This window comes from Fistularia commersonii, chromosome 28 (assembly GCF_037954325.1).
Source record: "Fistularia commersonii isolate RoL2024-O1a breed Wild chromosome 28, RoL_Fcom_v1.0, whole genome shotgun sequence".
Lineage (NCBI taxonomy): Eukaryota > Metazoa > Chordata > Actinopteri > Syngnathiformes > Fistulariidae > Fistularia > Fistularia commersonii.
In genome coordinates this window covers 204,295-232,062 of record NC_141311.1, presented here as the reverse complement: position 1 = coordinate 232,062, position 27,768 = coordinate 204,295, and the positions used below count along the sequence as shown (strand labels likewise).

Sequence of the window (27,768 nt, the reverse complement as noted above, 5' to 3'; positions counted from 1 at the left end):
TGTCCTTCCTTTCAGCTGGCCTGAACCCAAACATGAATGTAAGCTGTATGGAGGTGGGTCTGTCCATGAAGGACCCGCCTCAGCCCCAGTCGCGCCTGTCGCAGTGGACGCATCCCAACTCCATCGAGAGCCTGTCTGGAAGCTCCTCTCCTCTAGAGCCCAACCTGAGCAAGCACGGTGAGAGGGACGCGTGACGTTTCACCGCACAATACCGCCTCGGTCGGGAGCACGCCGTCACTTTTTCAGAATCGCTTCCCTTAATGCAGGGGTGTCAAACTCATTTCTCATGGCGGGCCACATACGGCCTAGGTAGATGTCAAGTGGGCCGGACCGTTAAAATAATAGCATACTCTGCAATAAATGACCAAAATATCATGTCTTTCCTCTGTTTTTGGTGTAAAGAAGTACAAGGACATCAGGAAAATGTTGGAATTGAATGAACAATCCTTTTACAAAACATTTCATGAAACACCTCACACTTCCTCAGACAAAAGTGCAATGTACTTTTATCATTCACATGTTTGCATTGCAATCATGTGATCATGCGATCCCACTGATCTTGCAAAGGCACAAAACTTTAACAAGTAATTGGTATTGAAAAACGTAGAAATGCACTTTAAGATTAAATCAGACATATAAAGAAAGGGATTTCTAAACTATTTCCACATGTGCATATAAAATCTAAATTGAATCCTTGCCTACACCCTCCAAACTAAAAAGAGTGCTATTAAATGTGTAAGGAAGAAAGTATTTACCTGTCCTGTAAATGTGTAAACGTCATCCATGAAACATAAATACACATACAACACATACTGAAAACACATGGAGTTGCATGAACAGTAGAATTCCACCATACTCTTTGGTAGTGAAGCTGGTGACTAAAATTAAATTGCACATTTTCACTAGCAATTAGCTAGCTGGCTTTTACCGCTGCTTCACTGATTTCTCTGCTCTGGGTGAAAGTGGATGCTGTTTCCTCAGACCCGCCAGCAATTCGTCGATCTTATCTCTTCCCAGTTTCTTTGCAAGCTGTCATATTTCTCGCTGTGATGAGTCTCATGGTGGCGCTGTATATGATATTCCTTAAATACCGAAACTTGTTGCAAACACGCCAAGCACAAAGGTTTCCCGTGCGTCTCCGTAAATAAATAAGACGTCCCAGAGGAGGTTAAATAAATTAACTACTTTTCTCTGTTTTGATAACGACATTTTGGCTAATGAGGGCGTAGCGGGGAGGTGGAGAACAGGGTAGAAACAACGTCATAAAAGGCTGCAGGTGGTGCATTGATAACGTCTGCTGATTGGTCCGTCTCAGTGATGCGGATTGTCGTCTACTCTGACCAAATAGTGCGCCCCCTAGCGGAAAATTCTCGAATTGCATTTAATCCAAAAAATGAAATCCTTGTCTTCTATGCATTTTTTCACTTTCAAATGATCCTGCGGGCCTGGTCGAACCCCCTTGCGGGCCGGTTCCGGCCCGCGGGCCGTATGTTTGACACCCCTGCCTTAATGGTTTCCAAGAGGTCCCCTTCTTCCTGGAGGCCTCTCTGAGCCTCACCTCTTTGAAGGTACAGAATGTCAGGGGCCACGAACGCTTCGTTTAAATCCTGGTAAAGCAACTGTCCCTGCAGTACACGCATCTGAGGAATGAGATCAGAGCGATTTGGGAAGCGGGGGGTCCTTCTCTTTCTCCTTGGTTGTCAATGGGTCCAGGAGGCATCCATCTCAAGCATCTAGATCGTATGAGAGAGCACGGAGGTCCGCAAACCAGATGTTATCTCAAGCTTCTGTTCCTGGTTCTTCCACCTCTCCCAGGTGCCGGCCTGGGGCCCCCTGGCAAGCCTCCTCAGCTGGAGGACTCTTACAGCCCCTACAACCTGATGTCCAGCTCCGAGTCTCCCACCAGCCCGTTGGTGGCCCCCGACAGCTGGGGGCAGGGGAAGGGCAACAGTGACAAGATGGCAAACGGGACCAACATCAACTGGCCACCAGGTTGCAAGCGCCGCCGCCGTCCTCTCGTGTCTCGGTGCAGCACCCTGTTCCCTGAGCTTCTTAGCATCGCAGATAAGTTGTAATGTTTCTCTTTATCCAAACTGTATTTCAGAGTTCTGCCCCGGTGTGCCGTGGAAGGGCCTCCAGAATATTGACCCGGAGACCGACCCCAACGTGACCCCGGGCAGCGTGCCCAGCGGGCCCACCATCAACACCAACATTCAAGATGTCAACCGCTACCTGTTACGAGACAGGAGTGGAGGTGAGATGGTCCAAGAGGTGGAGGTTCGCGTGCGCTGCCTGTGTGGGCGGGGGGGGGGTAAGCGGGGCATTTCTCGGCCGCCTTCCGACATGAAGTGGAACTGGATCCCGCTGTTGTTGGTTTGCGGTCCCGAGCGCCGGGGCCACGACGGGCCCGTCCAAGAGGAGGTCGGGGCCGGCGGGCCGGCGGCCGGGAGCAGCGCTGTCAGGAGCGGGAAGAGGAAACGGAGATTTAGAGATCCCCTCTCCTCTCACAGCTTTGTCAGTTTGGTTGTGAGGACGCGTCTTTGTTTGGACGTGTCCGCCAACCAGCTGGCCAGCCGGCGCTGCGGATGCCAGGATGCACGCGGCGTTCCATGTAGACGTAGCACGTAGACGTACGAAGTCGGCGTGATTTAAGCGGAGCGTCAGCCGATGCGGTCGCCGCTCCGGCCGCTGCTTGGGGTTTCCCCGCTGTGTCTCTGCTGTTTCTCTCTCTCGGATCACTGTTTATCTCCTGCCTGTGATTCTCTCAATGAGCTCACTGTCATCATCTGTTCTGCCTCTTCCTCGATCCGTCTCCTGTCTCTGCCATGTCTGTGTTGTGCCGATGGCCCGGCCCAGGCTCCTCTCCCACCTCGTCTCAGAGCGAGGCTCCGCCTCCCTCCTCTGATTGGCCGGTCAGTGCCTACACTAGCTCGTTCACTCTGTCGTCCCCGGAGACCGACGACGCAGGTACTTGGTCCCCCGGCCTCAGCCTCCTCCCAGACCCCCGCCGTAACCCTCCCACGGGGCCGGTCCACTTCACCGCACCCGTGAACCCGGACTCCTTGGAGATCCTGTCCTGACCCCCTTCCCCGTGCAGCGTGCTTTTCCCCTGTTGATGGTGTGTGTGTGTGTGTGTGTCTCCCCTCATGGTGCATGAGCAGTGTTAAAACAGACGAGGGTGTAGCTCGTGCTTTTCCATAACTGTGAATAGAGAACCATGTTTACACACACACACACACACACACACACACACACACACACACACACGTGTCCCCCAGAGATCTGTTCCTCTCATGGAAACCTCCTGGACCTGAAACCAGTTTTCAGAGCTTTTCCTTCCAGTTCTGTTTTTCCTGGGTCACTGGTCCTGGGCGGCCGCAAAGACACAAATTAGGAGACCAGTTTTCACTCCACCGGACGAAGACACCGATGTGTCCCAAGCCAGCCCTGACAGAACCTTCGATCCAGTTATTCATGATGAGCGGTTCGGAAAGGAGGCGTGACCCATGAGCGTTTACCTGCTGAAAACATTTAGAATGGCAGATATGAAGTCCCGTCATATGATGGGATATTAGTTTTTGGACTCGAGGGATGAAACAGCCTCCTCACCGGTGTGTGAGAGCTGTCACGTCGGAGAGCATCGGGGACCGCCGTCGACGGCGAAGGGTTTGCCCTCCAGTTAGAACCCCGAGGCTCGGCGCAGGAAGAGCGGCGCGTAAACACAGAGATGGTGGAGCTGGTCAGAGCCGGTCAGAGCCGGTCAGAGCCGGTCAGATCCAGGTAGCATTTAGCAGCGATAGAATGCCTCCACCGCTGATGAGGTAGACTTGAGCGGGTTGGTGCGGAGGGAAGCGGGCAGAGGCTCAACCGCCCACTGGGAAGCCGGCAAAGTTTTCAAAATAACAGAACCTTGGGAAAATTGAACGTTTTCAGAGCGTCAGGCGTGAAAGGTGCTTCACCCCAAGAATTTTGAGGAGAAAGTTTCCCCGCTCAAACGTCTCGTCACGGGTCGGTTATTGTGGCTCCAAACGCCCGCGGGCCTTTCCGGTAGGACCCTTAGCGGAGCACCGAGCCCTCCGGCGTTCTGCGCTCCAACCCGTCCTCCATCTCCTCCTCCAGGTAAACTGTCGGAGATGAAGTCCACCTGGTCTCCGAGCCCCATCTCCCACAGCCAGGCGTCTCTGTCCCACGAGCTGTGGAAGGTCCCCCAGGGGCCCCGGAGCAGCACCACGGCCCCGTCGCGCCCCCCGCCCGGCCTCACCAACACCAAGCCCTCCTCCACGTGGGGGGGGAACGCCCTGGGTCTGGCCCAAGGCTGGAGCAGCTCCTACACTACAGGTACCGCCCGCTTCCCCTCTTTTCACATTGGGAGCCAGTGGGGCAGAACCTGCGAGATGTGGACGGCAGCAACTCACCGTGAAGAGTGAGCTGTGAGGTCCTCATCCCAAGGCGGGTCGCTGGCGTCGGTTCCGGAAGCTTAAATGTCGTGGCGCTGGGCGCGGGCGGGGTCCCGTCCCACCGGGCCCTCAGCGGGTCTGCCGGTTTTTCGTGGGATGGCGTCCCCAGCCGTCCCGCCTGTGGGAAACGCCGCCACGATGCCGCCTCTGAAGCTGCTGTCTCTCTCTGGTCCACAGCAGGTACCACCTGGAGCACGGACAGCTCCACCAGGACCAGCAGCTGGCTGGTTCTGAGAAACTTAACTCCACAGGTGGGTTTCCGACGGCCTCCGGGCTCCCGGCGCTCACGCACGGCGGGGCTCCGTCCACGTCTCACCCGGGTGTGTTCACTTCCCAGATCGACGGTTCGACCCTGCGTACGCTGTGCATGCAGCACGGCCCGCTCATCACATTCCACCTCAACCTGACGCAGGGCAACGCCGTGGTGCGCTACAGCTCCAAGGACGAGGCCGCCAAAGCCCAGAAGTCCCTGCACATGTAAGTGTCGGCGAGCGGATCCTGATATCCGTCTGGTCCACAAATTCTTCCATAACGCCGCCCCGCCTCCTCTTAAGACCTTCATCGAGACTCGCTCCAACTCACAAGTCCAGTGCTGAGGTCGGTGTCTGGAGGAGACTGCGATGTTCCTCAAAGAAAGTCTGCCTTTTCTAAATCTGCCTTTTCCTGTAAAGCCATAAAAGAATGGAATGGGCTTCCAGACAATCTTAGGAACATGGCTGATTTTCACACCTTTACACGGGCTGCTAAAAATTGGATTGTGGAGCACCAAACATGCTCACGCTAACAATGCCAGGCGGGTATTTTACCATCAGATGTTTCCCTTCTGGGTCACATCTGATGTTCCCCGGGTGACCAAAGTAACTATATCACAACAATATCACAACAATAGCACTTTCAACTTGCAAAAGACATATTTTATTGCCTGTTTATATATTGTATAGTTAATTTATTGCCTATCTGTATATTTTATATATAATGTCTATTTTATACAGTTTTGTATTTGTATTGTCCAGGACCACAGATGGAAATGAGCTGTGAGCTATAATCTGGTACAAATATCTCTGCCTCGGTGCTTCATGTATTTGTACACTGTCCTAATAAACTTGTAAACAAACAAACAAACAAACAAGGGCGGCCTCGGGTCCACGGCGCCGCCCGCCCGCCCGCTCACCTGTGCCCTCCGTCCCCCCCAGGTGCGTGCTCGGGAACACCACCATCCTGGCAGAGTTCGCCGGGGAAGAGGACGTGAATCGCTTCTTTGCACAGGGCCAGTCGCTCGGCGGGACGACCAGCTGGCAGGCCACCCCGGGCGCCAATCAGACCAGGATGGGGGGGTCGGGGTCCGCAGCCGCTCACCCCATTGGCCACACCCCCCACTGGAACAACAACAACGGCGGCGGCGGCGGCCTGGGAGCGGGCGGGGCGAAGACGGGCGGAGAGCTGCTGTGGGGCGGCGTGCAGCAGTACTCCAGCCTGTGGGGGCCCCCCGGCGGAGAGGAGGGCCGGGTCATGGGGAGTCCCACCCCGATCAATACGCTGCTGCCCGGAGACCTGCTGAGCGGAGAGTCCATGTAGGACGCCGAGCCGGGCCGAACAGCCGCCACAGCCAAAACCTTGCAAATCGACGTGGAGATAATCAGCGCGGGCGAGGCGGCGAAGGGGGACGGGACAGGAAGAGGAACCGTCCCCGCCGCTCCGGCTCCTCCGCCCCTTCGGCCCGACGACCCGTCGCCGCGGATCCCGTGAGTCTCGGCAAGAGGTCCCGGTCAGTGTTCGGCTTTTACTTCCCGCGCAGGAAGATGTCTTTCATTTCATTTTTTCCGAAGCGGAGTTTCGGGGAAGCGGCCCGGTGAAGCGAGCCGCCGTCTTGAAACCTGCGTGTCCCCCATCCGGGCCTCTCCCGGGCAATCATACCGCACCTCAGAGACTCATTCCCAAAGTAAACCCTTCAATCAGTGGTCGTAGAACTTTCAGCTGTTCCAGACTCTCAGCACTAATATTAGCCTTAACCTCCTTCCTGCCCTGCTGTCCTCACACACTCCAGACTCGGTGAAGAAGCATACGGACACTTGCACACCCTTATTTCTGAGCCAGTGAAACCTGAGTGGAGAGTACATGCTGCTGCGGCTTCACACGAGCAACCACACTTCACATGGATGGTGCATCAGCAAAGCAGACTGAGTTACACACAGGCACGCACACTCACACACGCACATACACACACATACACACACACACACACACATGCGCACGCACGACGCTCAAAGGGAAGGATGCAACTCTGTTCGCCTTGCTCAAGCCATTTTGTAGTGTTTTTTTTTGTTGTTTTCTTGAACCATTGCAAACAAAGTTAGGAAAGGACATGCTGTGGAGGTGTGGTCCACCTGGACCCCAGAAGAACAACCACTGCTATTACAATGGAACTGTAGAGACAAACACTTCGATGCACCTCAACTCGTCTGCGGGCAGTTCGCAGTTCGGCCCGGCCCGGCCCGGCGCCGCCCCTGACCTTCTCACTGCTGTTGTGCGTGACCTCACACGGTAAAGGTTCCCGCCGGCCCGCTCCACTCGAACAGCATTTCAAGTGACGTGCAATATAAGCCAGACTTTACCGTCCGAGCGCCCTGCCACCACCTCTCCCCGGGGGGCTGCCATCAATGATTGGACGCAGACTCATATCTGCCCCGCTCCCCTTCCTCAAACTGCCACTAATACCCCCCGACCCCCGGAGTGTGAGCGCCGGGGGGGGAGGGGGGGCAGCCAGCTGGTCTTCAACCATCTATTGTCCAAATCACAAGGAGGTTCACAGAAAGCACTTCCTCAGCTGGCCGGCTCTCCAGACGTGTGCCAGTCAGTTTGTTTTGTTTTGGGTTTTTTTTTGGGGGGGGGGGGGACAAGTGAGAGGTGTGTGTGTGTGTGAGTATGTGTGTGTGTGTTTGAGAACAAGGCATCAAACCAAAATGAGAAGAGCCCATATTGCCCCCCCGCCCCCTCAAAAGACCAGATGACTTTTTCTTTTTTTCCTGGACGGCGCCGGCCGAGCGGCCAGGCGGCTCCTTCATAGCACTTAGAGAAGCACCGGCTCACGTTCCTCCACGCCAACAAGCAGAAGACCCGACAGGCGACACTGGCAAAGGAAAAGTTTGAAAAAGACAAACGAAAAAAAAAAAAACCAAATCAGTCGCTGGGAGGCACCTGTGTACGCTTCCTTCAGACTTGACTTGACACGGATGTGAAGATTTTCTTATTTTTCCAAACCCCTCGGCCCCGGAAGGATGTCCGGACGCGGTAGCAACGTGAAGGGAAACACAAAGAAGGAGCTCCCGCCAGTCGCAGTAAATATCACCGTTCTGTCGCATCGTCCGAGATCTTTGTAGCCTTGGCGTCCGGAGAGGCTCCGGCGGGTCCGGCAGGGAGGGTCTTCTCTCGTCCTTCTGGTCTTCTCTCCGTCGGAGGCCCCGCCAACCTGTGTGATAGTGTGGCCACTGAGTGCCTGCCTGCTGCCGATGTCCCTCCGCAGCAGAACCCCTCCTCTTCCTCCCAGAGCAGCTCTTCTCCAGAACTGGCCCGCCCGTGTTGGATTTACTACTATTACTACTGCTGCGCCAGTCTGTCCTCAGACCCTGTCCCACTTCCATCTCCTCTCTCTCTCTCTCTCCTGCAAGAATCACTTTAGCCAGACATGGAGGCATTTCATGTTTTTATTTTGTTTCTTTCTCGGAGTCATGTGCATTTTAAATGTGTTGTTATGAAGTTTGCTGTTACTGTCGCTGTTATCGACGAGTATAGAGTCCATGATTGTTTCCCGATCGTGACTCCGTGGCTTCGGAGTCCGGGTCTCCGTGCCGCGCCCGGCCTCTCCCGGTCCTCCTGGTCCTCCCGGTCCTCCCGGTCCTCCCGGTCCTCCTGGTCCTCCTGGTCCTCCTGGTCCTCCTGGTCCTCCCGGTCCTCCCGGCCTCTCCCGATCCTCCCGGTCCCCCGGCCCTCCCACCGCCCCTGCGAGCCGCAACCAGAGTGTAGATCGGGGCCCCCCCTCCTAAAGGCCCCTCCTCCTAAAGGCCGGGGCGGCGGCGCACCTCGGAGCTCGCTGGAAACGGGAGCCGCGCCGACGGGGGGACGGGCCGGTTAAACGGAGTGACGGGGGGGAGCTCGGTCCGCCCGCCGCCATCTACTGTCCGCCGTCTACACGAGTCCTTCGGCGTGGACGGGTCGCGCTCACTGGTGCTTTATGTTTAACTCTGGGAGCCCGCGGTTACACTTAGAACCACCTCGACGATAAACAGCCTTCCATTTCTATGCAAAGACGAGGAGGTGTTTGTTCACAGCCATTTAGAAACGTCACAGCCATCCCCCCCGCTCCTGCCAAACCTACTTCTCAACCTTTACTACCAGGCAGCTTCCCTTCAGGGACCCTGAAGGAGCCCCCCGTCGGAGGGCCGGGTCTCCCACTGTGAGGACGCCGACCGACCCGCCGGAAGCTCTCGCGGTTGGCAGGACCGCTGCAGTCTCGTGCCAACCGATGTACCCATACTCACTTCCACTTTGCCATATCCTAGTTTATCTTCAGTGTGACGCGACACAGGGCGGCGGCCGCTGTGTGCACTGGGCCGGACCAGCTGAGGGCCGGGCCAGCTGAGGGCCGGGCCAGCTGAGGGCCGGGCCAGCTGAGGGCCGGGACGGACGGGCGGACGGACGGACGGACGGACGGACCAACAGGGGACTGGAAATGTGTGCGCTGCAGGACGGGGGGGGGGCGTGGTGTCTGTATGTGTCTGTGCACTGTTTATGGGTCACATCGGGTACATCTCTTAAAAACCAAATACATTATCGTTTTCTTTATCATCGAGATTTTTGCAAAAACTAGAAACTACAAACGAGAAAAAAAAAAAAAAAAAAAAGTCAAAGTCTGTTTGGGCTGACGATCCAAAGCTGAGACGCCTGCGCTCCGTTTCTTCTCCGGGAGGCTCCGGACCCCCGGACTCTTTTACAAACAGGTGGTTTCCGAGCGTCCGGCTTTGGGGTCCGAGGGTCCGAGGGGACTGAGGCGGGGACGCGCCTCGAGTTCGGTATCAAGTCTTAAAACTTTGGGGATTCCTCCCTCTTCCAGAGTCCCTGTGGACTCGTGTCGTTCGACGGAACAATCACTATTGCCTGTGTCGTTTGTTTGTTTGTTTGTTTGTTTGTTTGTTTGTTCTGAATTTATCTCCACACTGGACTCGAATCAAGGAACCGGCATTGACGCGTGGAGCCCGGCGAGCGGGGCGTCGGAGGTCGAGTGTCCCGGAACTCTCGGCGCGGCGCCGGCGCCGAGAGCCCCGGCCGCCCCCTCGCCCTCCTCTAACTACCTGTCTCGCGTTGGAACGGGACGCGCTCCCTTTTACCTTGTTTTTAAAGCGCCGCGGACTCGATGGCGACCGGAGCCCGAGCGAACCCCGCGTCTCCACGGCGGATGGGATAAGGGTCCGGGGCCGGGCCGGGGCCGGGGCCGGGCCCCGCCCACAGGCAGATGAGCCACGCTCTCTTTTAACTGACGAAAACCAAGGCCGGGTCGAATATGCACATGCTGGTCCATATACAGTACACGGCCGAGGACGCCGCCGAGCCGGCGAGCGCCCGCATGGCCGGATCTCTGTTTTCCACTCAGCCTGAGCCCATTCCCCGAAACCCCGGCTCCAGCCTCCTGTACGCGATATTCCCCAGAAGACGAGATCATAAACATATCAGAGTAATACGAAATAATGAAAACAAATACTTGAATCAAAAGAAGCGCCAATAATGTAATGTGAACACTTTTTGTAGTGTTTTTTTTTTTTTTTTTCCTTCTTTTTGTCTCATTCATTCACTTTGGAGATTTTTGATAGCATCGGTTCAGAGTGAACTCCATTTGAAATGTTCAGCGATTCTAAAGGCAAAATCTACGTCTTGTATTTGAGTGTTTGCACAAGGCTGCTTGTACTGTATGTGGAGTGTGTGTGCGTGCGCATGCCTGTTTGTTTGCGAGTGCGTGAGTGTGTGTGTGTGTGCGCGTGCGCATGCCTGTTTGTTTGCGTGTGTGTGTGTGTGTGCGTGTGCGTGCGCGTGCGAGGGGTCTCAATGGCGGCGGAGAAACGTCCGTCGCTGTTCTTTTCACTTCAGTATACTTTGTTGTTTTGAGTTTCTTTTTGCTCGTCAGAAACATGTTAATTGTTACTAGCCTCTAGCGTTGCACTGAGTGTCGGCCTCACCCCTCATCCAGCTACACACACCATGATACAAGTACTGAGGGGGACGGGACAGTTCACGTGTACATGTTTACTCAAGGACTCAAACAAGTGTGTTTTTAAAATGTAATGTTTATCTACCTTAGTGGCTTTCATTGTGGAATAATCCAAGAAAGTATGGATCATATTTGAGTATTGCACCATTTTTTCAGACTATAAACTGAAAGGAAAAAAATGAAAAAAAAAATCAAAAAACAGGAAATGTGAAGAAAAAAAAAAGTATAAAAAAATGCAGAAAAAAAACTAAAAAAAAACAAACAAAAAAAACAACAAAAAAAAAGGATTTGACAGACCTGTGGCCATAGATGGGGAGGAGGGACCTGAGCCCCCCCGGGTCAGAGCGGCGCCAAGCGGCAGACATCGGACCGAGCCTCGGAGGTGCCTACCTTTTTGGTTTGTTAGCTTTTCTTCGTTTCGCTCACGCCGTCGTTCCTTTCCCGCGAGGCCACCGACCGTTTACAGTCTTTTGGCGTTTTTCCTCCGGAGTTCAAACTCAGCCGGGACGGGATGGAGCCCGGGAGGTCGGAGGGAAACAAATGCTTCCATTTAAACGAAAAAGCGTGAGATTCTCCGAACGAAGGCCGATCGCGCTCCTCGTAGAACTCTGGGATCCAGCCGCGTTTCTCCTTCTCTCTTCTGTTCGCCGACTATATGAAGCCTGTATGTTTTGTGTCGATTATATCTATTTTTCCTTTATAAAAAAAAAAAAAAAAACGAAAGAAAAACCAACAAAAGAGACAAAAAAAAGACACTTACTATCTTGCACACATGAAAAGGTGGATCTCGTCTCAGGAAGGCCAGGGTTCCAGAGCGCCGACTCCACAACGTGTTAATGTACATTTTTATGACGAGTATAAAAATTCTAAGCACTGAGAGTTATGGATTTCAGCAGAGGAGGAAATACCTTTTGTTTCTAAATCCGTAGCAGTTACATAATAACCAAATAATGGACTCTAAATGAATATGGAGTGCTTTATATAGAAATCTATATATTAAAATTGCTTTACATTTCAAAACAAAAGTGGTCAATGATTTTGATTGTCTAGAAAAAGAAGTCCGCCAATAACATGCAGAGTTCTGTATGTTGTGTTTTCTCAATGAGGTCCCATCCTGAGCCGATCAGGATCCTGTGCATTACTGCCCCCCCCCCCCCCATCCTCCCACAGCGGGTATTCGGAAGCAAATCGGACTTTTGCGGACGCACGAGGAGGATGTTTGTAAAACGAGCCGGTCGTAAAGGATCACGAAACTATGCACAAGAGTCGGAGCGGAGGAGGCTTTACGGCCCGCTTTGAGTGGCTGATCTATTGCAGGGGTTTTGGGAATCCGACGGGATTTTTCTTTTCTTCTTTTGACTCCCCTCAAGACTGACCTATCGCCATGCTGTGTATCCGAAACCAATGAGCGTCTCACTCTTTAGCACTGTGGGATTCTAGCCTGTCACCCTCAACGGGTTGTTTTCTTAGGGTTCTGTTTGTGTGTCAGGATATTGGGGGGGGGGGGGCGGGGGGGGGTCTAGGGCTATTTTTGTTTCTGAAATATTAAGAAAAATGTCTGTACTGAGATTTAATGAAAAGTCAGTGGCTTGTAATGTTTCTGTTTCTCTCTCTCTCTCTCTCTCTCTCTGTCTCTCTGTCTCTCCTCATAGAATGTGATTGTTAAATGACATGCACCGAAACAAATGTTTTCATTGACTATGGAGCTTCTTTCAAATATGAATAAAATAGCTTTTTTCTTGGCTGTTGAACCCGTGCCCTCTGTCCTCCGGCCGGGGCGGGGCGCTTCCTGGCCCCGGGGGGCTTCCGGCCGCCGGGGCCCTGGGCCGGGCGTAGTAGTTGTCCTGCGATTGTCTGACGTCGGGGTCGGCGTACACCGGGACGCCGGCTTCCTCCAGGTGCGAGGGCTCCCGCCGGGGATGCGGGGCGTCCGCCGCGCTCCGGCGCCCGTTTCCGCAGCGCATTTCCTGGTAGATGGAAGCCGAAGGCCGGGCTCGTCGACGCCTCGCCTTCACCTGAAACAAGGAGGCCGCGCGTTGAAACCAAAGCCGGCGCGTGGCGCTTCCTTCGGCCCGTGAGAAGGCTGCCGAGCGCAAATGTGGGTCCGACTGAAGGCTCAGACGGAGACCAAGGCATTCAAAGGTTTCTCAGGCTGACCCCCTTCTTTCTCTGACCCCCCCCTCTCTTTCTGCCCCCCCCTTTCCCTCCTCACACCCGTTGGATGGGGTCTTCGACTCGTTGCGTCTGAAGATACACTCCCAGCAGAGAGCTTTCCATCCTCCGCAAAGACACACTTGGTAGCTCTCTCTCTCTCTCACACACACACACGTGGCGTCCCTTGACTCGTTGGCCATGAAAAGTCACTTTCCCGCCTGGTGGACCCCCCCCCCCTCCAAAAACAGTGGCGAGGATGAAGATGGCGGCTGGATGCTCCTCAAGCCTCCTCAAGCCTCTGCTCAGACGAGCACCAGTGTCACAGGTTCTGGCTTGTCTGAAGAACAGACGTGGCCTTAAAAAGCGCTACATAAAAATCAGCTGCACTTTTACTCATTTCCTGTTTGACTGGAGAAGAAGAGCTACGGTCTGACGTCTGACGACGGTTCGGTTGTTCTTCTGCTGCACTTTCACCTTGTTGTCATTTTTAGAGACGGACGTTACTCACAGTCACACACTTCTCCACTCCCAGCCAGGTGAGTCCCAGCAGCAGAAGCCCTGCTGACGTGAGTGTGGTGAAGACCAGGAGCTTGTAGCTGGACGAGCACCGGCACGGCTTCCCTGAAGCACACACACACACACACACACACACACGCAGCATTGTAGCTGGAAAAGGTGTCTGAGCCCTTGAAGGGGCGTCAGATGCAGGGAGCAGGTACCTTCTCCGTGGACCAGCAGGAGAACCCTTTGGGATCCCAGGCAGGAGCGCCGAGCGCCGTCCTCGCCGTAGCCCAGCTCCCAGGTGTAGAGGCCCGTGTCGCCGGGCCGCAGGCCGCCGATGGAGACGTTGACGTGCGCGGCGCTCAGGCCTCCGGAGAGCCGCAGGCGGCGCCCCACGCCGGGATCCACCCTGAGCCGGCCCCCCGCCAGCGACAGCAGGGTGGTCTGGGCTCGGGCGCGGCGGCGGAACAGGTGGAGGCTGACGGGGCCGCCGCCGCCGCCGTCCGGCCGAGGCGAGCAGGAGAGCTCCAGCGTCTGATTCTCTTCCAGCTGCAGGAACGTCACCTCCGCCCGGGCTGAGAGAGAAGAAGCACGGCTGACCGCGACCTTCCGAAGCTGAGAACTTGAGATGCTCGCGGCTCCGCGGCTCCGTGCCTCCTTACCTCCGAGCAGCAGAGCCAACACGAGCGCCGCGCTCATGGTCACGACCCGGTCTCTTCTCCGCCGTGGCCGGGCTCTGTGGGCGAGCTGAGCGTTTATTGTTCTCACCGCGGGGCAGGAAGCGGACGTCATCCCTGCCGCAGATGTTTCCAGGCGGTGCTCTCACCTCCTCAGAGAACTCCACTCATGAAGGAGCACTAAGACCACACGGGTTCCTCAGCCTGTCCCCGTTCCAGTCAAGTCCTTCTCACCAAGTATTTGCTGGAGAAAGAATTCAAGACGCACCTCCAGTGAGCTCAGAGGAGCCCTCGCTGGCAGGAGCAAAAATGATAATAATAATTGATCCCTTATTAATCCCTGTTGGGGAAAGTGTTTCTCTGCAGTGAAGCCATCCTGGATGAACCGCGAGCAGCAGGACGCCGGGGGAGCGGCGAGGGCTTCGGTGTGTCGCTCAGCAACACTCGGACACGCTCGCTAGGAGGAGCCGGGAATCGGCTTCCAAAGACGATCGTCTTGGGAATCGAACGTTCCCGGTCGACCTCCTGCGCCACGACGGCCCCTGACACTTCCTGCCTGGAGGGTTCTTCATCCGCTTCAAAGGAACCCGAGCTCCATATGGTCCTCAACATCTTCTCGGTGTCACTTTGGGTGGAACTGCTTTCTCGGTCCGACGGCGGAGCTCCGGCCTCCCTAAAACCAGCAGGTTTCATCGGGTCAAGGTGACCGCGACCCTCAGTCTTCTCACCTCCGCCCTCATGCTTCGGGTTCGTCCTCTCGGGTCGAAGCCTCGCGACGCGGGTCGGGATGAAGGCGCCTCCTGAGAATTCAATGAACCAGAGGGTCGTCCTGGACGGATGATTCACCCGGACAGAAGGTTCATGTGAAAGTCAACCTTCGACCGGGTCCGTTCGGGGATCCGTGGAGGACGAGAGCAAAGTCCTCGTCCGGCCGACGACCAGGTGGACTCACGGGACGAGGCGGAGACAAAGATCTGCGGAGGAGGCCCGCCGTCGAGGCGACCTCCTCTCCGTTTCTGCTTTTGTCTTTCCGGACCGTCACCTCCGCACACGACCGCGGGAAGTTCCTGTCTCTTCACGCAAGCGGCGCGGCAGGAGGCGCCGAGGGGGCGTGGCCAGCAGCTGCGGGCTGATTGGCTGACGGCTCCCAGGTGCGCCGGCCTCGTTGGCCCCAGTATAAGATGCAGCTGCGGCGGCGGGAGGTCACTGCAGGTTTGGTCCAAAGGAGCGTCTCTCAGTCAGCACCCATGGGGTCCTTCGTTTTAGGCGTGAAGCTGTTGCCGCTGCTGTTCTCCGCGCTGCTGCACGTGGAACCGTCCGCCGGGTTTCCGCCCGAACCCTCTGCGCTTCATGCTCAGGTCTCCACGTACCCTGGACAGGAGGTCCAGGCCCCCAGGCGGGTGAACACCGTCCGGCTGGTCTGTCACCCCGACTCTCTGGAGGTGGTGGTCCAGGCGGACATGTTCGGCCTCGGCGCCCCCGTGGACAGCGAGGAGCTTCGCCTCGGCGTCTACCAGGACGACTTCTGCCGGGCCCAGGAGGCCTCCGGAGGGCGGGAGTTCAGGATCCTGGTCGGGCTGCTGGACTGCGGCACCAAGTCCTGGGTAACGTCGCTTCTCCTGCGCCCGCCTCCCCGGTGACCCCTGACCTTCAGTCTGGACCTCTCGCCCCGCAGATGACCGACAACGCTCTGGTCTACACCAACCTGCTCATCTACTCGCCTGTCACCTCCTCGGAGGGAGTGATCCGCATGGACGAGGCCGTCATTCCGGTGGAGTGTCACTACGAAAGGTCTGGCCGACCCGAGGAGACCCCGCTCTCCTGGGACGCTCTCGCTCACCGCGCTCTGGTTGCTCCTCAGGAGATACAGCCTGTCCAGCTCGTCGCTGACGCCCACCTGGCTTCCCTTCACGTCCACGCAGGCCGCCGCCGAGACCCTGGTGTTCGACCTGAAAGTGATGACCGGTGGGTTCGGGTCGGCGTCCGCGCCGCGTCTTCGCGAACGTGCCTGAATCTCTGACCGCTTTCAGACGACTGGCTGTACGAGAGGAGCTCCCAGGTCTTCCACCTCGGGGAGCCCATCTCCGTCGAGGCCTCGGTCCGCGTGGGACACCACCCGGGCCTGCGGGTCTTCGTGAGCAGCTGCCTGGCCACGCTGACCCCGGACGTCCGCTCGGAGCCCAGCTACCTCTTCATCGAGAACGGGTCGGTGGAGGCGGAGGTATCTGCCGCGCCTAAAGATGGCCGCATCTGACCATCTCCTCCTCCGCAGATGCTTGATCGACTCTCAGCTCCCGGGTTCTGGCTCGCAGTTCCTGCCCCGGCTCCAGGACGACAAGCTGCGCTTCACCATCGACGCCTTCCGATTTCACGAGGAGGACAAAGGAGAGGTGGGTCTTCACGTGGCTCCGGTGGTATTTTGACCTCCTTGATCTTCTGGTGCCTTCACAGCTTTACCTCTCGTGTCACCTGACCGCCGGCCCTGTGGAAGAAGCCGCGGCTCCGAGCAAGGCATGCAGTCTGCTGAATGGAAGGCATGTTGGGGGGGCGGTGGTCCTGAACCTTCTCGCCCTCCATGAGAAGGTGTCCTGAACCGGTGTCTTCTCAGGTGGCGGTCTGCTGACGGCAACGACTACTTGTGCGGTTACTGTCAAAATGACATCGGCCAGACTTTCGGTCTGTCCAGCATCTCGGCCAAGTACGGTCCTCGTGGCTTTGGGACGCCGACCCAGGAGCTCTTCTGGCGCAGCGCGCTGAGGACCAACAAGAGTAAGGCTCCTCTCGAAACCTTAGAACCTCGGGCCCGATTTTTAAAGCTGGCCGTCCCGTTCCTAGTTTGGGACCAGGAGGCCGTGATCGGCCCCATGCTGGTCCTGCCGGCCGAGGAGAAAAGTCCCCCCATCCCGGCGGAGGAGCTCCCCTCCATCCTCCACAAGATCAGCAGGCCCACCCTGTACGGCAGCCAGTGGAAGAGCGGGCTGAAGAAGGGTAGGTATCTGCTCTCCCAGCGCAGAAGAGCTCCGCCTCAGTCCCGTCTCTCTCCGCAGACATGACCGGACCGGAGCGGCTCCCGGAGGCGGCCGCCGCCCCGGGCCAGACCTCCGAGGACGACGACCTCCACGCCGATCTGAACAAAGGCGAAGCGACGCCTCAAGGTATGTGGAGGAGAAGCTCGCGGCGCTCGGCCCGCTGTCATTACGACTGCTTTGTCTCCTGGATCCAGAAGAGGGCGTTTCCGTGGAAACCAACTCCACAGCGGTTCTGGAGGACCTCGCTCCGGAGCCAGAAGTGACTGTGGAGACGCCAACTGCAGAAGATGCTGATTCAGGAGATCAATAAAAACCACAAAGCAACGAGTCCTTCTCATGACTGTTTAATGATCCGCAAACCTCACGGGTGAAGACGAGACCCTCAACGCTGAACTTGTTCCAGCATAAAGTTTCTCCCGCCTGGCAGCTTCTACCCAGAATGACGTCCAAACATCTGTCAGGGGGGAGATGAAGCTGCTTCTCGTGTTGCTGTCCCTTGTACAAGCAGGGCCTCTGGATCCCTGGAGGACCACCAGGTTCTCCAGTGGAAGGTTCCTCCAGGTCACTAGACCGCTGGGCTTGAAATGAACTGTCTCACATGGATCTCACTATTCCTTCATAGAACATGTGGACTTCCAGAATTCACCCGGTCTTCTGCTCAATCTATTTCACTATAAACCAAGAGATTCCTGTAGGGCCTGGAAACGGTGACAGGAGGCTGAGGTTCTCTGGGAGGGACCAGGAATAAGTCGGGATCAACACACCCGGACAGAAGGTCAGAAGCCAGACTGAGGAGAGTCAATATTTTGGCAGACGTCCGCTGGAGTTGGTCCATCGCAGGGCGTCAAGCTCAAATACACACTGGGACAAAGTGGTGGGCCAACATTGATATTTATTGGAAAAAAAAATCTTCCTCCAGATACAAGGAACGTTTTCATTTGGACCCAAACAAGTTTTGCTTCAAAACAAAATCTGGCTCAAGCTTAATACTATACAATACGTAACTTTATCACACACATCCAGAATCCTGTTTTCTGCCTGATTATCAGGGTGCCAGTATTAGCATCAGGTTGCTATGACGACTGTACACAGAGAACAGGATGTTTATGGGCCCTGTTGGGATTTTCCTGCCAAAACACCAGCAGAAACTTCTGGAATTTGTAGAATTAGGAGTCCGTGCACTGCAGACCATCCCGACGAGCCGCCTCTAATAGTGATGTGTCTTTGCGGGTCAAATAGGATTACAGAGTTTGACGCTGCGGTCCAGACCAGGGGGCGGAAACCTGTAACACCCAAAGAGACATTTGGACCGGGTTTCCTCGCAAAAGGAAACACTGGGAGTCGCAATTACTGTTTGACGTCTAAAATAAAGGTACCACTGTATATATTGCTTTTTATGACCTTTACACTTTGTATAAACAAGTGTGTAGTGTGTTGCTTCTGAAATTCACAAAGTATTACAGAGAAAATTAAATTTTATTTATGTAATGAAGTCATTTTGAGCTTTGGGCTTTCAGAGCGTGTAGCGGAGCCTTGACCTGAATTGTAAAAATAAATCGGAAAAAAATCACTGTGTCAGTAAACAATAAAGAATAATTATTTACAAAATATCTTCATAAATATCTATTCTACCTGGTTTATGGGACTTCTGCTCCTGAACTTCTGCGCTCAGCATCTGCACATCGGGACTTTACCGGCTGGCGGGTCAACCGGCTTCCGCCAGTGTGACGTTATTTTGAGCGGCGAAAAATAGTAAATATCATTTTATTTCAAATTTCAAGATCACAATAATCTTCCAACTTAGAACTAAAAGTTTAAAAAAGGAAACGACACAAATGAAATACAATTCAATTCAATATTCATAATTTATTTTCCCGAGCCGCTCGGAGCCGCAGTGTAAAGATGGAAGAGGAGCCTCGGGTCGACTCCTGGTCCGAGGAAGAGAGAAGATATGAAAGTAGTTGGTGAGAAGATCCAGAGAACAGGGTGAGACGGAGAAGGTGGATTCCCAGTGGAGACCCCTGAAAGGAAAAGCCCAAGGAGAAGATGAACCATAAGCTTTATATTGATCGAGTGAACATCTGCTCCTGCGTACACTTGACGTGAAAGACCAGAGGTCCAAGAGCTCTGTGACGGAGAGCCGGTGGAGGTGGTAGACGAGAACTTCTGTTCTTCTAGTCTTTGCCTGGAGGCTCTAAAGTGCAGTCACTTCTGAACATCTCAGGTTCCCTTCCTGCACAAAGGGCAGGAGGAAGGTTTGATGGCCACAGGCAGAAAGCTCGTGCACGGTGGTCTGGGCGCACGTGGGGCGGGAGCCGTCGTCCGATCCGATTCCGATCTTCTCTCTCCGCTTTTACGTCGCAGATCTTCTGCTCCATCTGGGCTCGGGACCGGGACGAGGAGAATTGACAAACCTTTATCTCCTGGGGTTTGATGGTGAGAACCCCGGCTGGTGGAGCTGCACCTTCAAGCGTCCCCAGGCCGCCCCCTTTACTTTGGCCTCTGTGGGACTCCTGCTCCTGGGAACGCTTCGGGGTCAGAGGTCGTCTGAGGGACGGCCTCTGACCCCCATTCAGTGTCGGAGCCCTCAAACTCCAGGGAAGGAGGCGAGTGAGGAGACGGGAATTCTCACCGTGGAGCCCAGGCTACTGGATCAGGCGCTTCCTGGCGGCGCTGAACCACGCAAGGACTCCGCACGGACCTTCTCGCGTGGAGACGAGCGATGAAGATCAGCCGCTCTCTGTAGGGCTTGCGTTCGGCGGGCCAATCAGGGCCTCCCGCGGGCACGCAGCCTTCCCTCGTGACGGCTGATTACGAGCAGGTGTTCTCTGATTGGCGGGGTATTTCAGTGGCGGCCGCTCCTCGGTCTCCACCGCTCTGGTTCTGGCAGGAGGATCTTCTTGGGTTTCGGAGGGAGAGCTCAGGATGTCACGCTCAGGGTTCGCGGTCTTTCTGGCGCTGCTGTCGCTCCGTGTGAGCGCCATCCGCCTCCTGAGGGAAGGTCCCATGATCGACGAAGAAGGCAGGGAGTACAAGACGTCCGCCTACACGAGTGCCCCCGAACACCTCGGCGGGGCCTACTTCGAGCCCTGGGCCCCGGTCCACGTCCAGTGCACCGAGTCCACCATGGTCGTGCTGGTGAGCGCCGACCTGTTCGCCAACGGCCGCCTGGTGTCTCCCGGAGAACTTTCCCTGGGCACCGGCGAGCACTGGGACCACAGCGAGTGTCGCGCCGCCGCGCTCAGCGCCTCGCAGTACATGATCGAGGCGGAGCTGCACGCCTGCGGCTCCCAGCTCACCGTAAGCGCTTCGGGGCGGGGCTCGGGTCCGAAGGCCTCCCGGCCCGGACGGCTTCAGGGCTGACGTGTCGCTCCTCCCAGATCTCCGGGGATTCTGTGATCTACTCCAACCAGCTGGTGTTCTCCCCCGCTGCCAGCCCGCATGGCATCACCAGGGTGGCCCACACCACCATCCCCGTCTCCTGCCACTACAAGAGGTAAGAACCTTCAGTCTCAGGAGGCGCAAAGTGTTCTTCTGACTCGTCCCTCTGGGACCAGGACCCACTACGTGAGCAGCTTCACCCAGGAGGCCCCCCTGATCATCTCCCCCCGTCAAGACTCCCAGTGCTCTCTGAAGCTGATGAACGGTAGGTTTGTTCCGCGTCCCCGTCGGCTCCGACCCGACCTAACCCGTCCGTGTGACCAGATGACTGGACCGACGAGAGGCTCGCCGGCGCCTTCTACATGGGAGACCTCCTGCAGCTGGAGGCCTCCTACACCGGCGCTGGTCAAAGGCAGCTCTTCATCGACCACTGTGTCGCCACGCTGACCCCGGATGTCAACTCGGAGCCCAGATACCACTTCATCGAGAACCACGGGTAAGCACCCGCCGCATTCCAGATGTTTGAGGAGCGTGACTTCGCCTGAGCGTCGGGGCGCCGCCTCCTGCCGCAGGAGGTCCAAACGGTCTAACAGAGACCTTCAGGGTCAGATGGAGTCTGTGCCGAGGGTCCTTTAAGGACCGGCGCACTAAAACCGCAAAGACAACTGCGAGAAGGTCCGGCACGGGAGTTCTGCCCTTCATAAGACAGGTGCTCCTCTCAGGTGTCTGAGTGACTCCAAAGAGCAAGGCTCCAAAGCTCTGTTCCTGCCGAGGGGGAGGCCCGACGTCCTCCGGCTGCAGCTCGACGCCTTCCTCTTCCATCGGGATCCCAGGACCTCTGTAAGTATCTCCTGAGCCGCTCCGCCGGTGAGGCCCTCCTGGTCACGGCTCGTTCTGCTCCCACAGATCTTCATCACCTGCGAGCTGAAGGTCAGCGCTCAGACGACGGGCAGCCGCCTGAACAAGGCCTGCAACTACGTACCCTCAAGGTAACGCCGAACCGTGATCCTCAGACGGGCGTGACCGTGTCTCTTCTGGGTGCCTTTTGGCACCGGCGGATTCACTTGGATCTCAGAAGGTCCAACTTCCTGCCAGTGTTCCGATGACGGCGCCGAGCGTGCGGCTGAAGCAGCTCATTGGCCTGACCGCCTTCTCAAAGGTGTTTTGTCCTCAGTTGGCAGAACCTGGATGGAGGAGACGAGGTCTGTCGCTGCTGTGAGCACACTTGCCGACACCACGTCCAGAAGATGAGCGAGAGGACTTCCTGGAGGCAGCCGAGCTCTGAAGGTAGCCCCTCAGGATGTCCCACCACCCCAGCAGATACGCTGACTCTCTGTCGTTGCAGATCCAGAGACTTGTGGCCCCGTCACACTCGGACCCCTGACCGTTCTGCCGCAAGAGTAGAAGCTTCTGTTTTACCAGACTCTTGGACTCAAATAAAATCTTGCCCAAATATCTGTTTGGTTAATGCGCACCGTGCAGCCGACGGCAAGTTCTTGGGATAAACTATGGGATCAGCAGGTTCTTGCGCTATTAACCCCTGCTAGGGTCCAAACCTCAGTCACCCCTTTCACCCACACCTTCATGTGACCTCCAAGAACCGCGTGACAAAACTAGTGAGCGCATCGGAGTCGGCTGGAAAGTCTTCAGGAGCTCCAGATTTAACTCGGGTCGCGTCGCTCTAGTCCTTGTGGCCACTAGATGGCAAGGAAGGGCCTTTGCTCTGCATCGGACCACAACAGCCAAGAGGAACTGGACTCTTCTGACCGGTCGGTGCGGAGGACCTGCAGCGCCGCTTCTAGAACCACAAATGAATAAGACAGAAACCGTGCGACAAACCAGTTTATTGTCTGCAGTTCAAACAGGCGGTACAAAGTAGGCTTCACCTTCAAACCACTGTTTGAAGGAAACACTTCATCCTTGCAGCTGGAATTGGAACTTTGCTGTGGAACACAAACCCTCATGAGGCTGTTTTTAGATGAAGGTTCTGCAACGGAACCTGGAGGGGTTTGTGCGTCTGCTCCGCCCATACTTACCGGAAGAAACCTCAACGCTAAGCCGGGATGCCGCTAAGGGACGAGAGCCTCGGCCTTACAAGCCGCCACGGTACTTACAGCTTTAACTAACCTGAGACGGGGAGGACTTCTCCACCATGTAAGTTAACGCAAAGATCACGTGAGGAACGCTGGTGGAAAAGACAGGATTAGGGGGAAACAGAACATTGAAAGTAATGCTTTCATCACAAACCTCAGGTTTAGTGTGGCGACGGGAGGCCGACAGCGTCCGCGAGTCGGTAACAAATAGTTCCCTCGCCGCTGTTCAAATAGGTCTAGGTTAAAGGGGCCACACAGGAGTATTAGGGGCCTCCGGACGCTCTCGGCGGTCAGAAGTACCGGCTCAATGGCACCTAAGAGCTTCACAAGAGAGCAAATCACAAGAGCTGGCATGCCTGGAGACAACGGAGCCTGAACGCACACAAACAAGGGCCTTCACCAAACTTGCTGCAAGTTTGGGGACATGGAGGTCCAACAGCGTGCACGCTGTGAGGGCCCCTGCAATGAATGAGAAGACAGAAAACAGACTTGCCTCGGGCCGAAACTGGGCTGCCCTGAGCCTCGGCCTCGGCCGCTCCCTCAGGGCAACGCTACAGGGAGAAGAGAAATCTGGGTTTTAGCGCCGGAGGAGCTCGGCGGAGGCGCGGCGCGGCGCGACGCACGGAGCACGACAACGTACGGGCCGACGGTCGGTCAGCGGGTCCGCTGACGGACTGTCTCTGGAGACGAATCACAGCCGGCGCAAAGGCGCTGTGACGTCCGTTTCCCCGCTAACAGCCCGCAAAGAAGAGTCTTTACTTTGTTGCCACATTTTATTACAATACAGGTTTACAACAATACACAAACCATGGTGTTTAGTCCACCCGCGCTTTGCCTTTAGCGGAGTTTCCTCCTTAAAATCAACGATTCGCTGCGGCGAATTGGAAAAAGCGCAAACGACCTCTGAAGCCCTCACCAAGCAACCTTGGGGACACTAAGTCCAACAGCACGTGCGTGCTGTGAAGGCCTCACTGTGCAGCGTGAAGGAGGGGTGCATGTAAGACTTGCCTTGGTAAAGGGTGGGTGCTGCCCATGTAAGTCCAGCGCCTTCACAACACTACCAACCTGATCTACTACACTTCTACACACCTGAATGGAACATGAGAAGGAAACAGAGCCACAAAACAAAGAGAGGGATTCAAACATCAGCTCATACTCTGGACGGGGTGCAGTGTCAATACTTCCCGCTCTTCCAGTCTCTTCCCGGGCGCTCGGGTCCGCCTGCAGCCCTCCGTCTCCGAGCGGCCGAGGACGCTCGGGAAGGGCGGAGCGTCCGAACCTACGGGAGGAGCTTCAGTAGCGGCCTCCGGGAGACACGACAGGAGGTCTCATACCTACGGCCGGCGGCGGGGGGGCCGCCCGGTACCCCGGGGGGGCCGCGGGGGGGGTCTGTACGAACGGACGGATCCCTGCTGGCATGTAGCCGGACATCCCCTGGGGAGGAGCGCCGTACGGGCCTGTCGGGACACAGGGTGGATTTGGTTTCCGTTAAACCGGTCGAGAGACGGCTTGTCCACAAGTTGAGCGTGCGAGACCTCCTCCACACATCCTCCACACGTCCTCCACACGCTGCCGCCGACCTACTGGGCGCCTCCGGCCGAGGCATGAACTATCTGTGAGTGGCAGGCGGACGACAAATACCGGGTATGGGATGCCTCAGGCCGGGCGGCTGAGCGGCCGCCGCCGCCCCCGAAGGACCCGCCGACTGCGGCGCGGCCTGGCCTGCACGAGCGGCGCTGCGCTGATATCGTGGCAACTGGGAGCGCAGCTCCTCCTGCGGAGCACAAGAACAACAGGAGGTCATCTCACACTCGAGAGGACGGACGTCCACAAGGACACACAAGGTCATGCGGTTTCACAAAGGCTCAGATGTTACTGCGTTCATTAACCGGCGCCGCTGACGGGCAGCGTTCTGTGCGGGCTACTGGTCTCCGACCGCTACTTACTGGAGCAAGTGTAAAGACGGCATTCGGGCAGGAGGACTCACCAGAGAGACGTCCTCATCGGGGTGGATCAACTTACTGGTTCCACTGGATGTGTTCAGGGCGGCCGGCTTACTGGTCACGGTCAGGGGGGGCTTGGAGAGCGTGCTGCCGCCGGCCACGCACGGGGAGGCCGGGGTGTACGCCGGGAAGGTGGGCTTGGAGAGGTCGGACGAGGTGCAGGCGGGGGGGCGGGGGGGCCCCGTCTGCTGGCTCTGAGGACGAGAGAGGACACGCATCGGACACCTCCCGCCGCCCCCCGCTAAGGGGTTCCGGGAAGACTCCACCCAAAACCTCGGATCTCCCGGGACGGCAGAAAACATCCCGGGAGGACGGAAGGGAGGTCAAACTGCCGGACCGCCTCCGGCCGTCCAGAACCGCTCGGGGCGGACGGGTTCCCGCCGGCGTCCACGAGAAGCCTCCGTTCTCAGGACGGAGCGGGTGGCGCCGGACGGAGCCTACCTGTCCGGCACTGGGGAAGAGGGGCTTCGAGACATCGGGCTGGGCCGCGGGGACGGCGGCGGCGGCTCTGCTCAGCACGTTGGCGGCGGGGGGGACCGGAGACATGTGTGGAACCCCCGCTCGTTGGGCCGCCGGGGGAGGCATGCCTGGAAACACCGCCGGACAAGGCTCTTTGTGAGTCGACACGCGGGGGGCGTGATACGTGCGCTCAAAGGCAAATGCTGCCAGACGCAGGATACCTGGAGGAACAGCTGGCATGAGAGGAGGCATCCCGGGACCCGGAGGCATCATTCTGCCCAGAGGTATCATCCTAGAGGCACAGCAGAGCACACATCCGTGACTGAAACCCCGCGCGGGAACGGCGTGTCCTCTCCCGGCAGCGGTCGGACCGAAGGTAACGCCTTTACCCCGGAGGCACGCCTGGAATCACAGGTGGCATTCCCGGCATCATCGGAGGGACGCCCGGCATCATCGGGGGGATCCCTGACACAGAGAGGGGATCCACAACAACCTGTTAGCGCCATAAATCACCAAAACTACAATGTGACAGACTGACTTGCAGAAAGGTTATTCCAAGAGGCCGCCGTGATCCCAGTTTGTGCATTTCTAATTCTGTCTTGGTATGAAAGGCTAGTTCGGCTTTACACGTGTGACAGAGCGCCTCCAAACACCCAGTGTGGCACCGATCCGCCCGTCAGTCAGTGGGAAATGAAGAGGAAAAGGTTTCAGAAGGAGGCGGGAGACGCACCTGAGTAGCTGCCGGGCGGGATCCCCGGGGCGCCGGAGCAAGGGAGCGCGGCGGCCTGGGTCATCGGGGGGATGTAGCCCGCCGGGGGCTGGCCGGCGGCACGCTGCTGGAAGGAAGGGCCGGGCTCGTCTTCATCCTCATACTCGTCGGAGTCGTCCTGGTTCTGCTTTTTCTTCTGCGTCTCTGAAATCAGGCCGTGAAAAGTCCGTCTCTGCGGCACCGACGTACGTTCTCATTCGGTAGCGCCGGGCGGATACCTTGATTCTTCTGCTCCAGCACCCTCCGCCTCTCCTCCATGTCCTTCTCTGGAATCCCCTCCATGCCGTATATCTCCAGCTCGATGTCCGTCCTTCCAGGTATTGCATTGGGAACTCCGTCGATGGTCTCCTTGTGTACCTGAGATGGCAAAGAGGATGGCTGTCCATCAGCCTGCAGGCTGCACCGTGCAGGTGTGCAGCCATGCAGCTGTGCGGCTGTGCAGCCGTGCAGCCGTGCAGCCGTGCAGGTGTGCAGCCGTGCAGCCGTGCAGGTGTGCAGCCGTGCAGGTGTGTCTCCTCACCTGCATGCAGTGGATGGCCAGCCCGGGTCCCGTGTACAGCTTCTTGTGACAAATGTGACACTTGAAGTGCTTGGCCTTCTGATGCTGGATGAGGATCTTCTCGTCGTCGAAATCTCTGTTGCAATACCTGACGCTACGGTTAGGAGCAGCTTTGACGTTTTGTTTGGCCCAGAAACACAACCTGAATCCGTTTGCAGCTGCACCTGGCAGCAGATAGCAATGTAAACACAGCTAACTGCCCAGCCCAGTGTGCTAACCGCGGCTAGCACGCAGGGCTGGGCAGTTAACTGTCCGGACACCTGCGACATGTTTACATCCAGCTGTGACCCGAATAAACGCCGAGACGAGCCCACTTCGTACGGTCATTTGGGGAAATGTGAGAGGGAAAGGATACCAGCACCAGGGTTTCATCTGCTTTTTCTTCTTCCTCCCCATCCTGCCTGCTCGTCAGCTGGTCGGGATAAAACGAACCGAGCGGACCGAAGATGGCGGCGGGCGGAGACGCCTCAACAGCGACTCCTGGCGGCGCTGCTGGGAATTACATCACTCTATCTACAACTTGGATGCCGTTTGTCTTGGATACACTTTTATTACTTTATTATTTACATCTAACCTTTAACGTATAGATACAACTTTATTACTTTATTATTTACATCTAACCTTTAACGTATATATACAACTTTATTACTTTATTATTTACATCTAACCTTTAACGTATAGATACAACTTTATTACTCTATTATTTACATCTAACCTTTAACGTATAGATACAACTTTGTCACTTTATTATTTACATCTAACCTTTAACATATAGATAATCCTTTATCACTTTATCATTTACATCTAACCTTTAACATAGGGATACACCTTTATTACTTTTTTTTATATCTCACTTTTAATATATAGATACACCTTTATTACTTTATTACTTAAATCTAACCTTTAACATAGGGATCCACCTTTATTACTTTATTATTTACATCTAATCTTTAACATGAGGATACACCTTTACTACTTTACTATGTACATCTAACCTTTAACATGTATATGATGATGATGATTTGTCCTTTATTAATCCCTCATGGGGAAATTGGTTGTCTGCAATGAAGCCATCATGGATGAACCATGACCAGTAGGCTACCAGCAGGCTACCAGCAGGCTACCAGCAGGCTACCAGCAGGCTACCAGCAGGCTGCCAGCAGGCTGCCAGCAGGCTGCCAGTGGGCTACCAGTAGGCTACCAGTAGGCTGCCAGCAGGCTGCCAGTGGGCTGCCAGGGGAGCAGTGGGGATTCAGTGTTGCTCAACAACACTTGGACAGACCAGGAGGAGCTGAGAAAGTAAGGAACGCTTCATGAATTTGCATGTCATCCTTGTGCAGGGGCCATACTCATCTAATCTACTGTGTATATATAGTTATACCTTTAACATACATAAACCTTTATTGTACTTACACCTTTGACATATAGAT

The 27,768-nt window shown here is 56.0% G+C and overlaps 5 protein-coding genes and 1 non-coding gene across 7 annotated transcripts in view; 3 read left to right on the top strand and 3 right to left on the bottom strand.

Moving 5' to 3' along the window:
- Positions 1-12,461, top strand: part of LOC147217040 (trinucleotide repeat-containing gene 6C protein-like) — a 45,505-nt gene extending 33,044 nt beyond the window's left edge. For both annotated transcript variants that reach the window (XM_086175369.1, XM_086175368.1), the window contains 8 exons: positions 16-177; positions 1,816-1,992; positions 2,105-2,254; positions 2,857-2,967; positions 4,120-4,338; positions 4,635-4,708; positions 4,795-4,934; positions 5,651-12,461. In XM_086175369.1, coding sequence (XP_086031495.1) covers positions 16-177; positions 1,816-1,992; positions 2,105-2,254; positions 2,857-2,967; positions 4,120-4,338; positions 4,635-4,708; positions 4,795-4,934; positions 5,651-6,032 — 1,415 coding nt within the window. In that variant the 3' untranslated portion in view covers positions 6,033-12,461. The remainder of the gene's footprint in view (positions 1-15; positions 178-1,815; positions 1,993-2,104; positions 2,255-2,856; positions 2,968-4,119; positions 4,339-4,634; positions 4,709-4,794; positions 4,935-5,650) is intronic.
- LOC147217039 (uncharacterized) lies at positions 7,362-14,085 on the bottom strand. The gene is made up of 4 exons (XM_086175370.1): positions 14,031-14,085; positions 13,587-13,943; positions 13,376-13,488; positions 7,362-12,728 (listed from the first exon to the last, which is right to left on the bottom strand). The coding sequence occupies exons 1-4, from the start codon at positions 14,065-14,067 to the stop codon at positions 12,426-12,428; spliced, it is 810 nt and encodes a 269-aa protein (XP_086031496.1). The 5' UTR covers positions 14,068-14,085; the 3' UTR covers positions 7,362-12,425.
- Positions 14,086-15,292: 1,207 nt separating this feature from the next.
- On the top strand, positions 15,293-17,384 carry LOC147217038 (zona pellucida sperm-binding protein 3-like). Its single transcript, XM_086176425.1, has 9 exons — positions 15,293-15,649; positions 15,721-15,836; positions 15,907-16,010; positions 16,076-16,250; positions 16,318-16,435; positions 16,497-16,579; positions 16,654-16,814; positions 16,881-17,033; positions 17,260-17,384. Exons 1-9 carry the CDS (start codon positions 15,293-15,295, stop codon positions 17,382-17,384), a joined length of 1,392 nt encoding a protein of 463 aa, XP_086032551.1.
- A 2,615-nt stretch (positions 17,385-19,999) lies between these two features.
- On the top strand, positions 20,000-21,859 carry LOC147217037 (zona pellucida sperm-binding protein 3-like). Its single transcript, XM_086175901.1, has 8 exons — positions 20,000-20,374; positions 20,455-20,570; positions 20,632-20,720; positions 20,780-20,951; positions 21,178-21,295; positions 21,362-21,444; positions 21,630-21,742; positions 21,801-21,859. The coding sequence occupies exons 1-8, from the start codon at positions 20,000-20,002 to the stop codon at positions 21,857-21,859; spliced, it is 1,125 nt and encodes a 374-aa protein (XP_086032027.1).
- A 1,448-nt stretch (positions 21,860-23,307) lies between these two features.
- LOC147217036 (BUB3-interacting and GLEBS motif-containing protein ZNF207-like) lies at positions 23,308-26,798 on the bottom strand. The gene is made up of 10 exons (XM_086175642.1): positions 26,694-26,798; positions 26,300-26,426; positions 25,998-26,136; positions 25,741-25,923; positions 25,400-25,475; positions 25,232-25,302; positions 24,993-25,138; positions 24,536-24,745; positions 24,190-24,322; positions 23,308-24,005 (listed from the first exon to the last, which is right to left on the bottom strand). Exons 1-10 carry the CDS (start codon positions 26,732-26,734, stop codon positions 23,842-23,844), a joined length of 1,290 nt encoding a protein of 429 aa, XP_086031768.1. The 5' UTR covers positions 26,735-26,798; the 3' UTR covers positions 23,308-23,841.
- An 835-nt stretch (positions 26,799-27,633) lies between these two features.
- LOC147217035 (U6 spliceosomal RNA) lies at positions 27,634-27,742 on the bottom strand. The gene has a single exon (XR_015109013.1). It is a non-coding gene; the product is annotated as a U6 spliceosomal RNA (small nuclear RNA).
- Between the last annotated feature and the right edge of the window lie 26 nt (positions 27,743-27,768).

Bases quoted from the DNA above. Each gene is read 5' to 3' on its own strand.
- LOC147217037 (XM_086175901.1), top strand. From the start codon at position 20,000: ATGTCACGCTCAGGGTTCGCGGTCTTTCTGGCGCTGCTGTCGCTCCGT. The intron at 20,375-20,454 runs GTAAGCGCTTCG...CGCTCCTCCCAG, and splicing joins CCTGCGGCTCCCAGCTCACC to ATCTCCGGGGATTCTGTGAT. The intron at 21,296-21,361 runs GTAAGTATCTCC...CTGCTCCCACAG, and splicing joins ATCGGGATCCCAGGACCTCT to ATCTTCATCACCTGCGAGCT.
- LOC147217038 (XM_086176425.1), top strand. From the start codon at position 15,293: ATGGGGTCCTTCGTTTTAGGCGTGAAGCTGTTGCCGCTGCTGTTCTCC. The intron at 16,251-16,317 runs GTCGGTGGAGGC...CCTCCTCCGCAG, and splicing joins TACCTCTTCATCGAGAACGG to ATGCTTGATCGACTCTCAGC. The intron at 16,815-16,880 runs GTAAGGCTCCTC...TCCCGTTCCTAG, and splicing joins CGCGCTGAGGACCAACAAGA to TTTGGGACCAGGAGGCCGTG.
- LOC147217039 (XM_086175370.1), bottom strand. From the start codon at position 14,067: ATGAGCGCGGCGCTCGTGTTGGCTCTGCTGCTCGGAG. The intron at 13,489-13,586 runs GTACCTGCTCCC...TGTGTGCTTCAG, and splicing joins CCTGCTGGTCCACGGAGAAG to GGAAGCCGTGCCGGTGCTCG. The intron at 12,729-13,375 runs GTGAGTAACGTC...TCCTTGTTTCAG, and splicing joins GAGTGGAGAAGTGTGTGACT to GTGAAGGCGAGGCGTCGACG.
- LOC147217036 (XM_086175642.1), bottom strand. From the start codon at position 26,734: ATGGGGAGGAAGAAGAAAAAGCAGATGAAACCCTGGTGCTG. The intron at 26,137-26,299 runs GTGAGGAGACAC...TTGCCATCTCAG, and splicing joins TGGCCATCCACTGCATGCAG to GTACACAAGGAGACCATCGA. The intron at 24,746-24,992 runs GTAGGCTCCGTC...TCTCGTCCTCAG, and splicing joins TCTTCCCCAGTGCCGGACAG to AGCCAGCAGACGGGGCCCCC.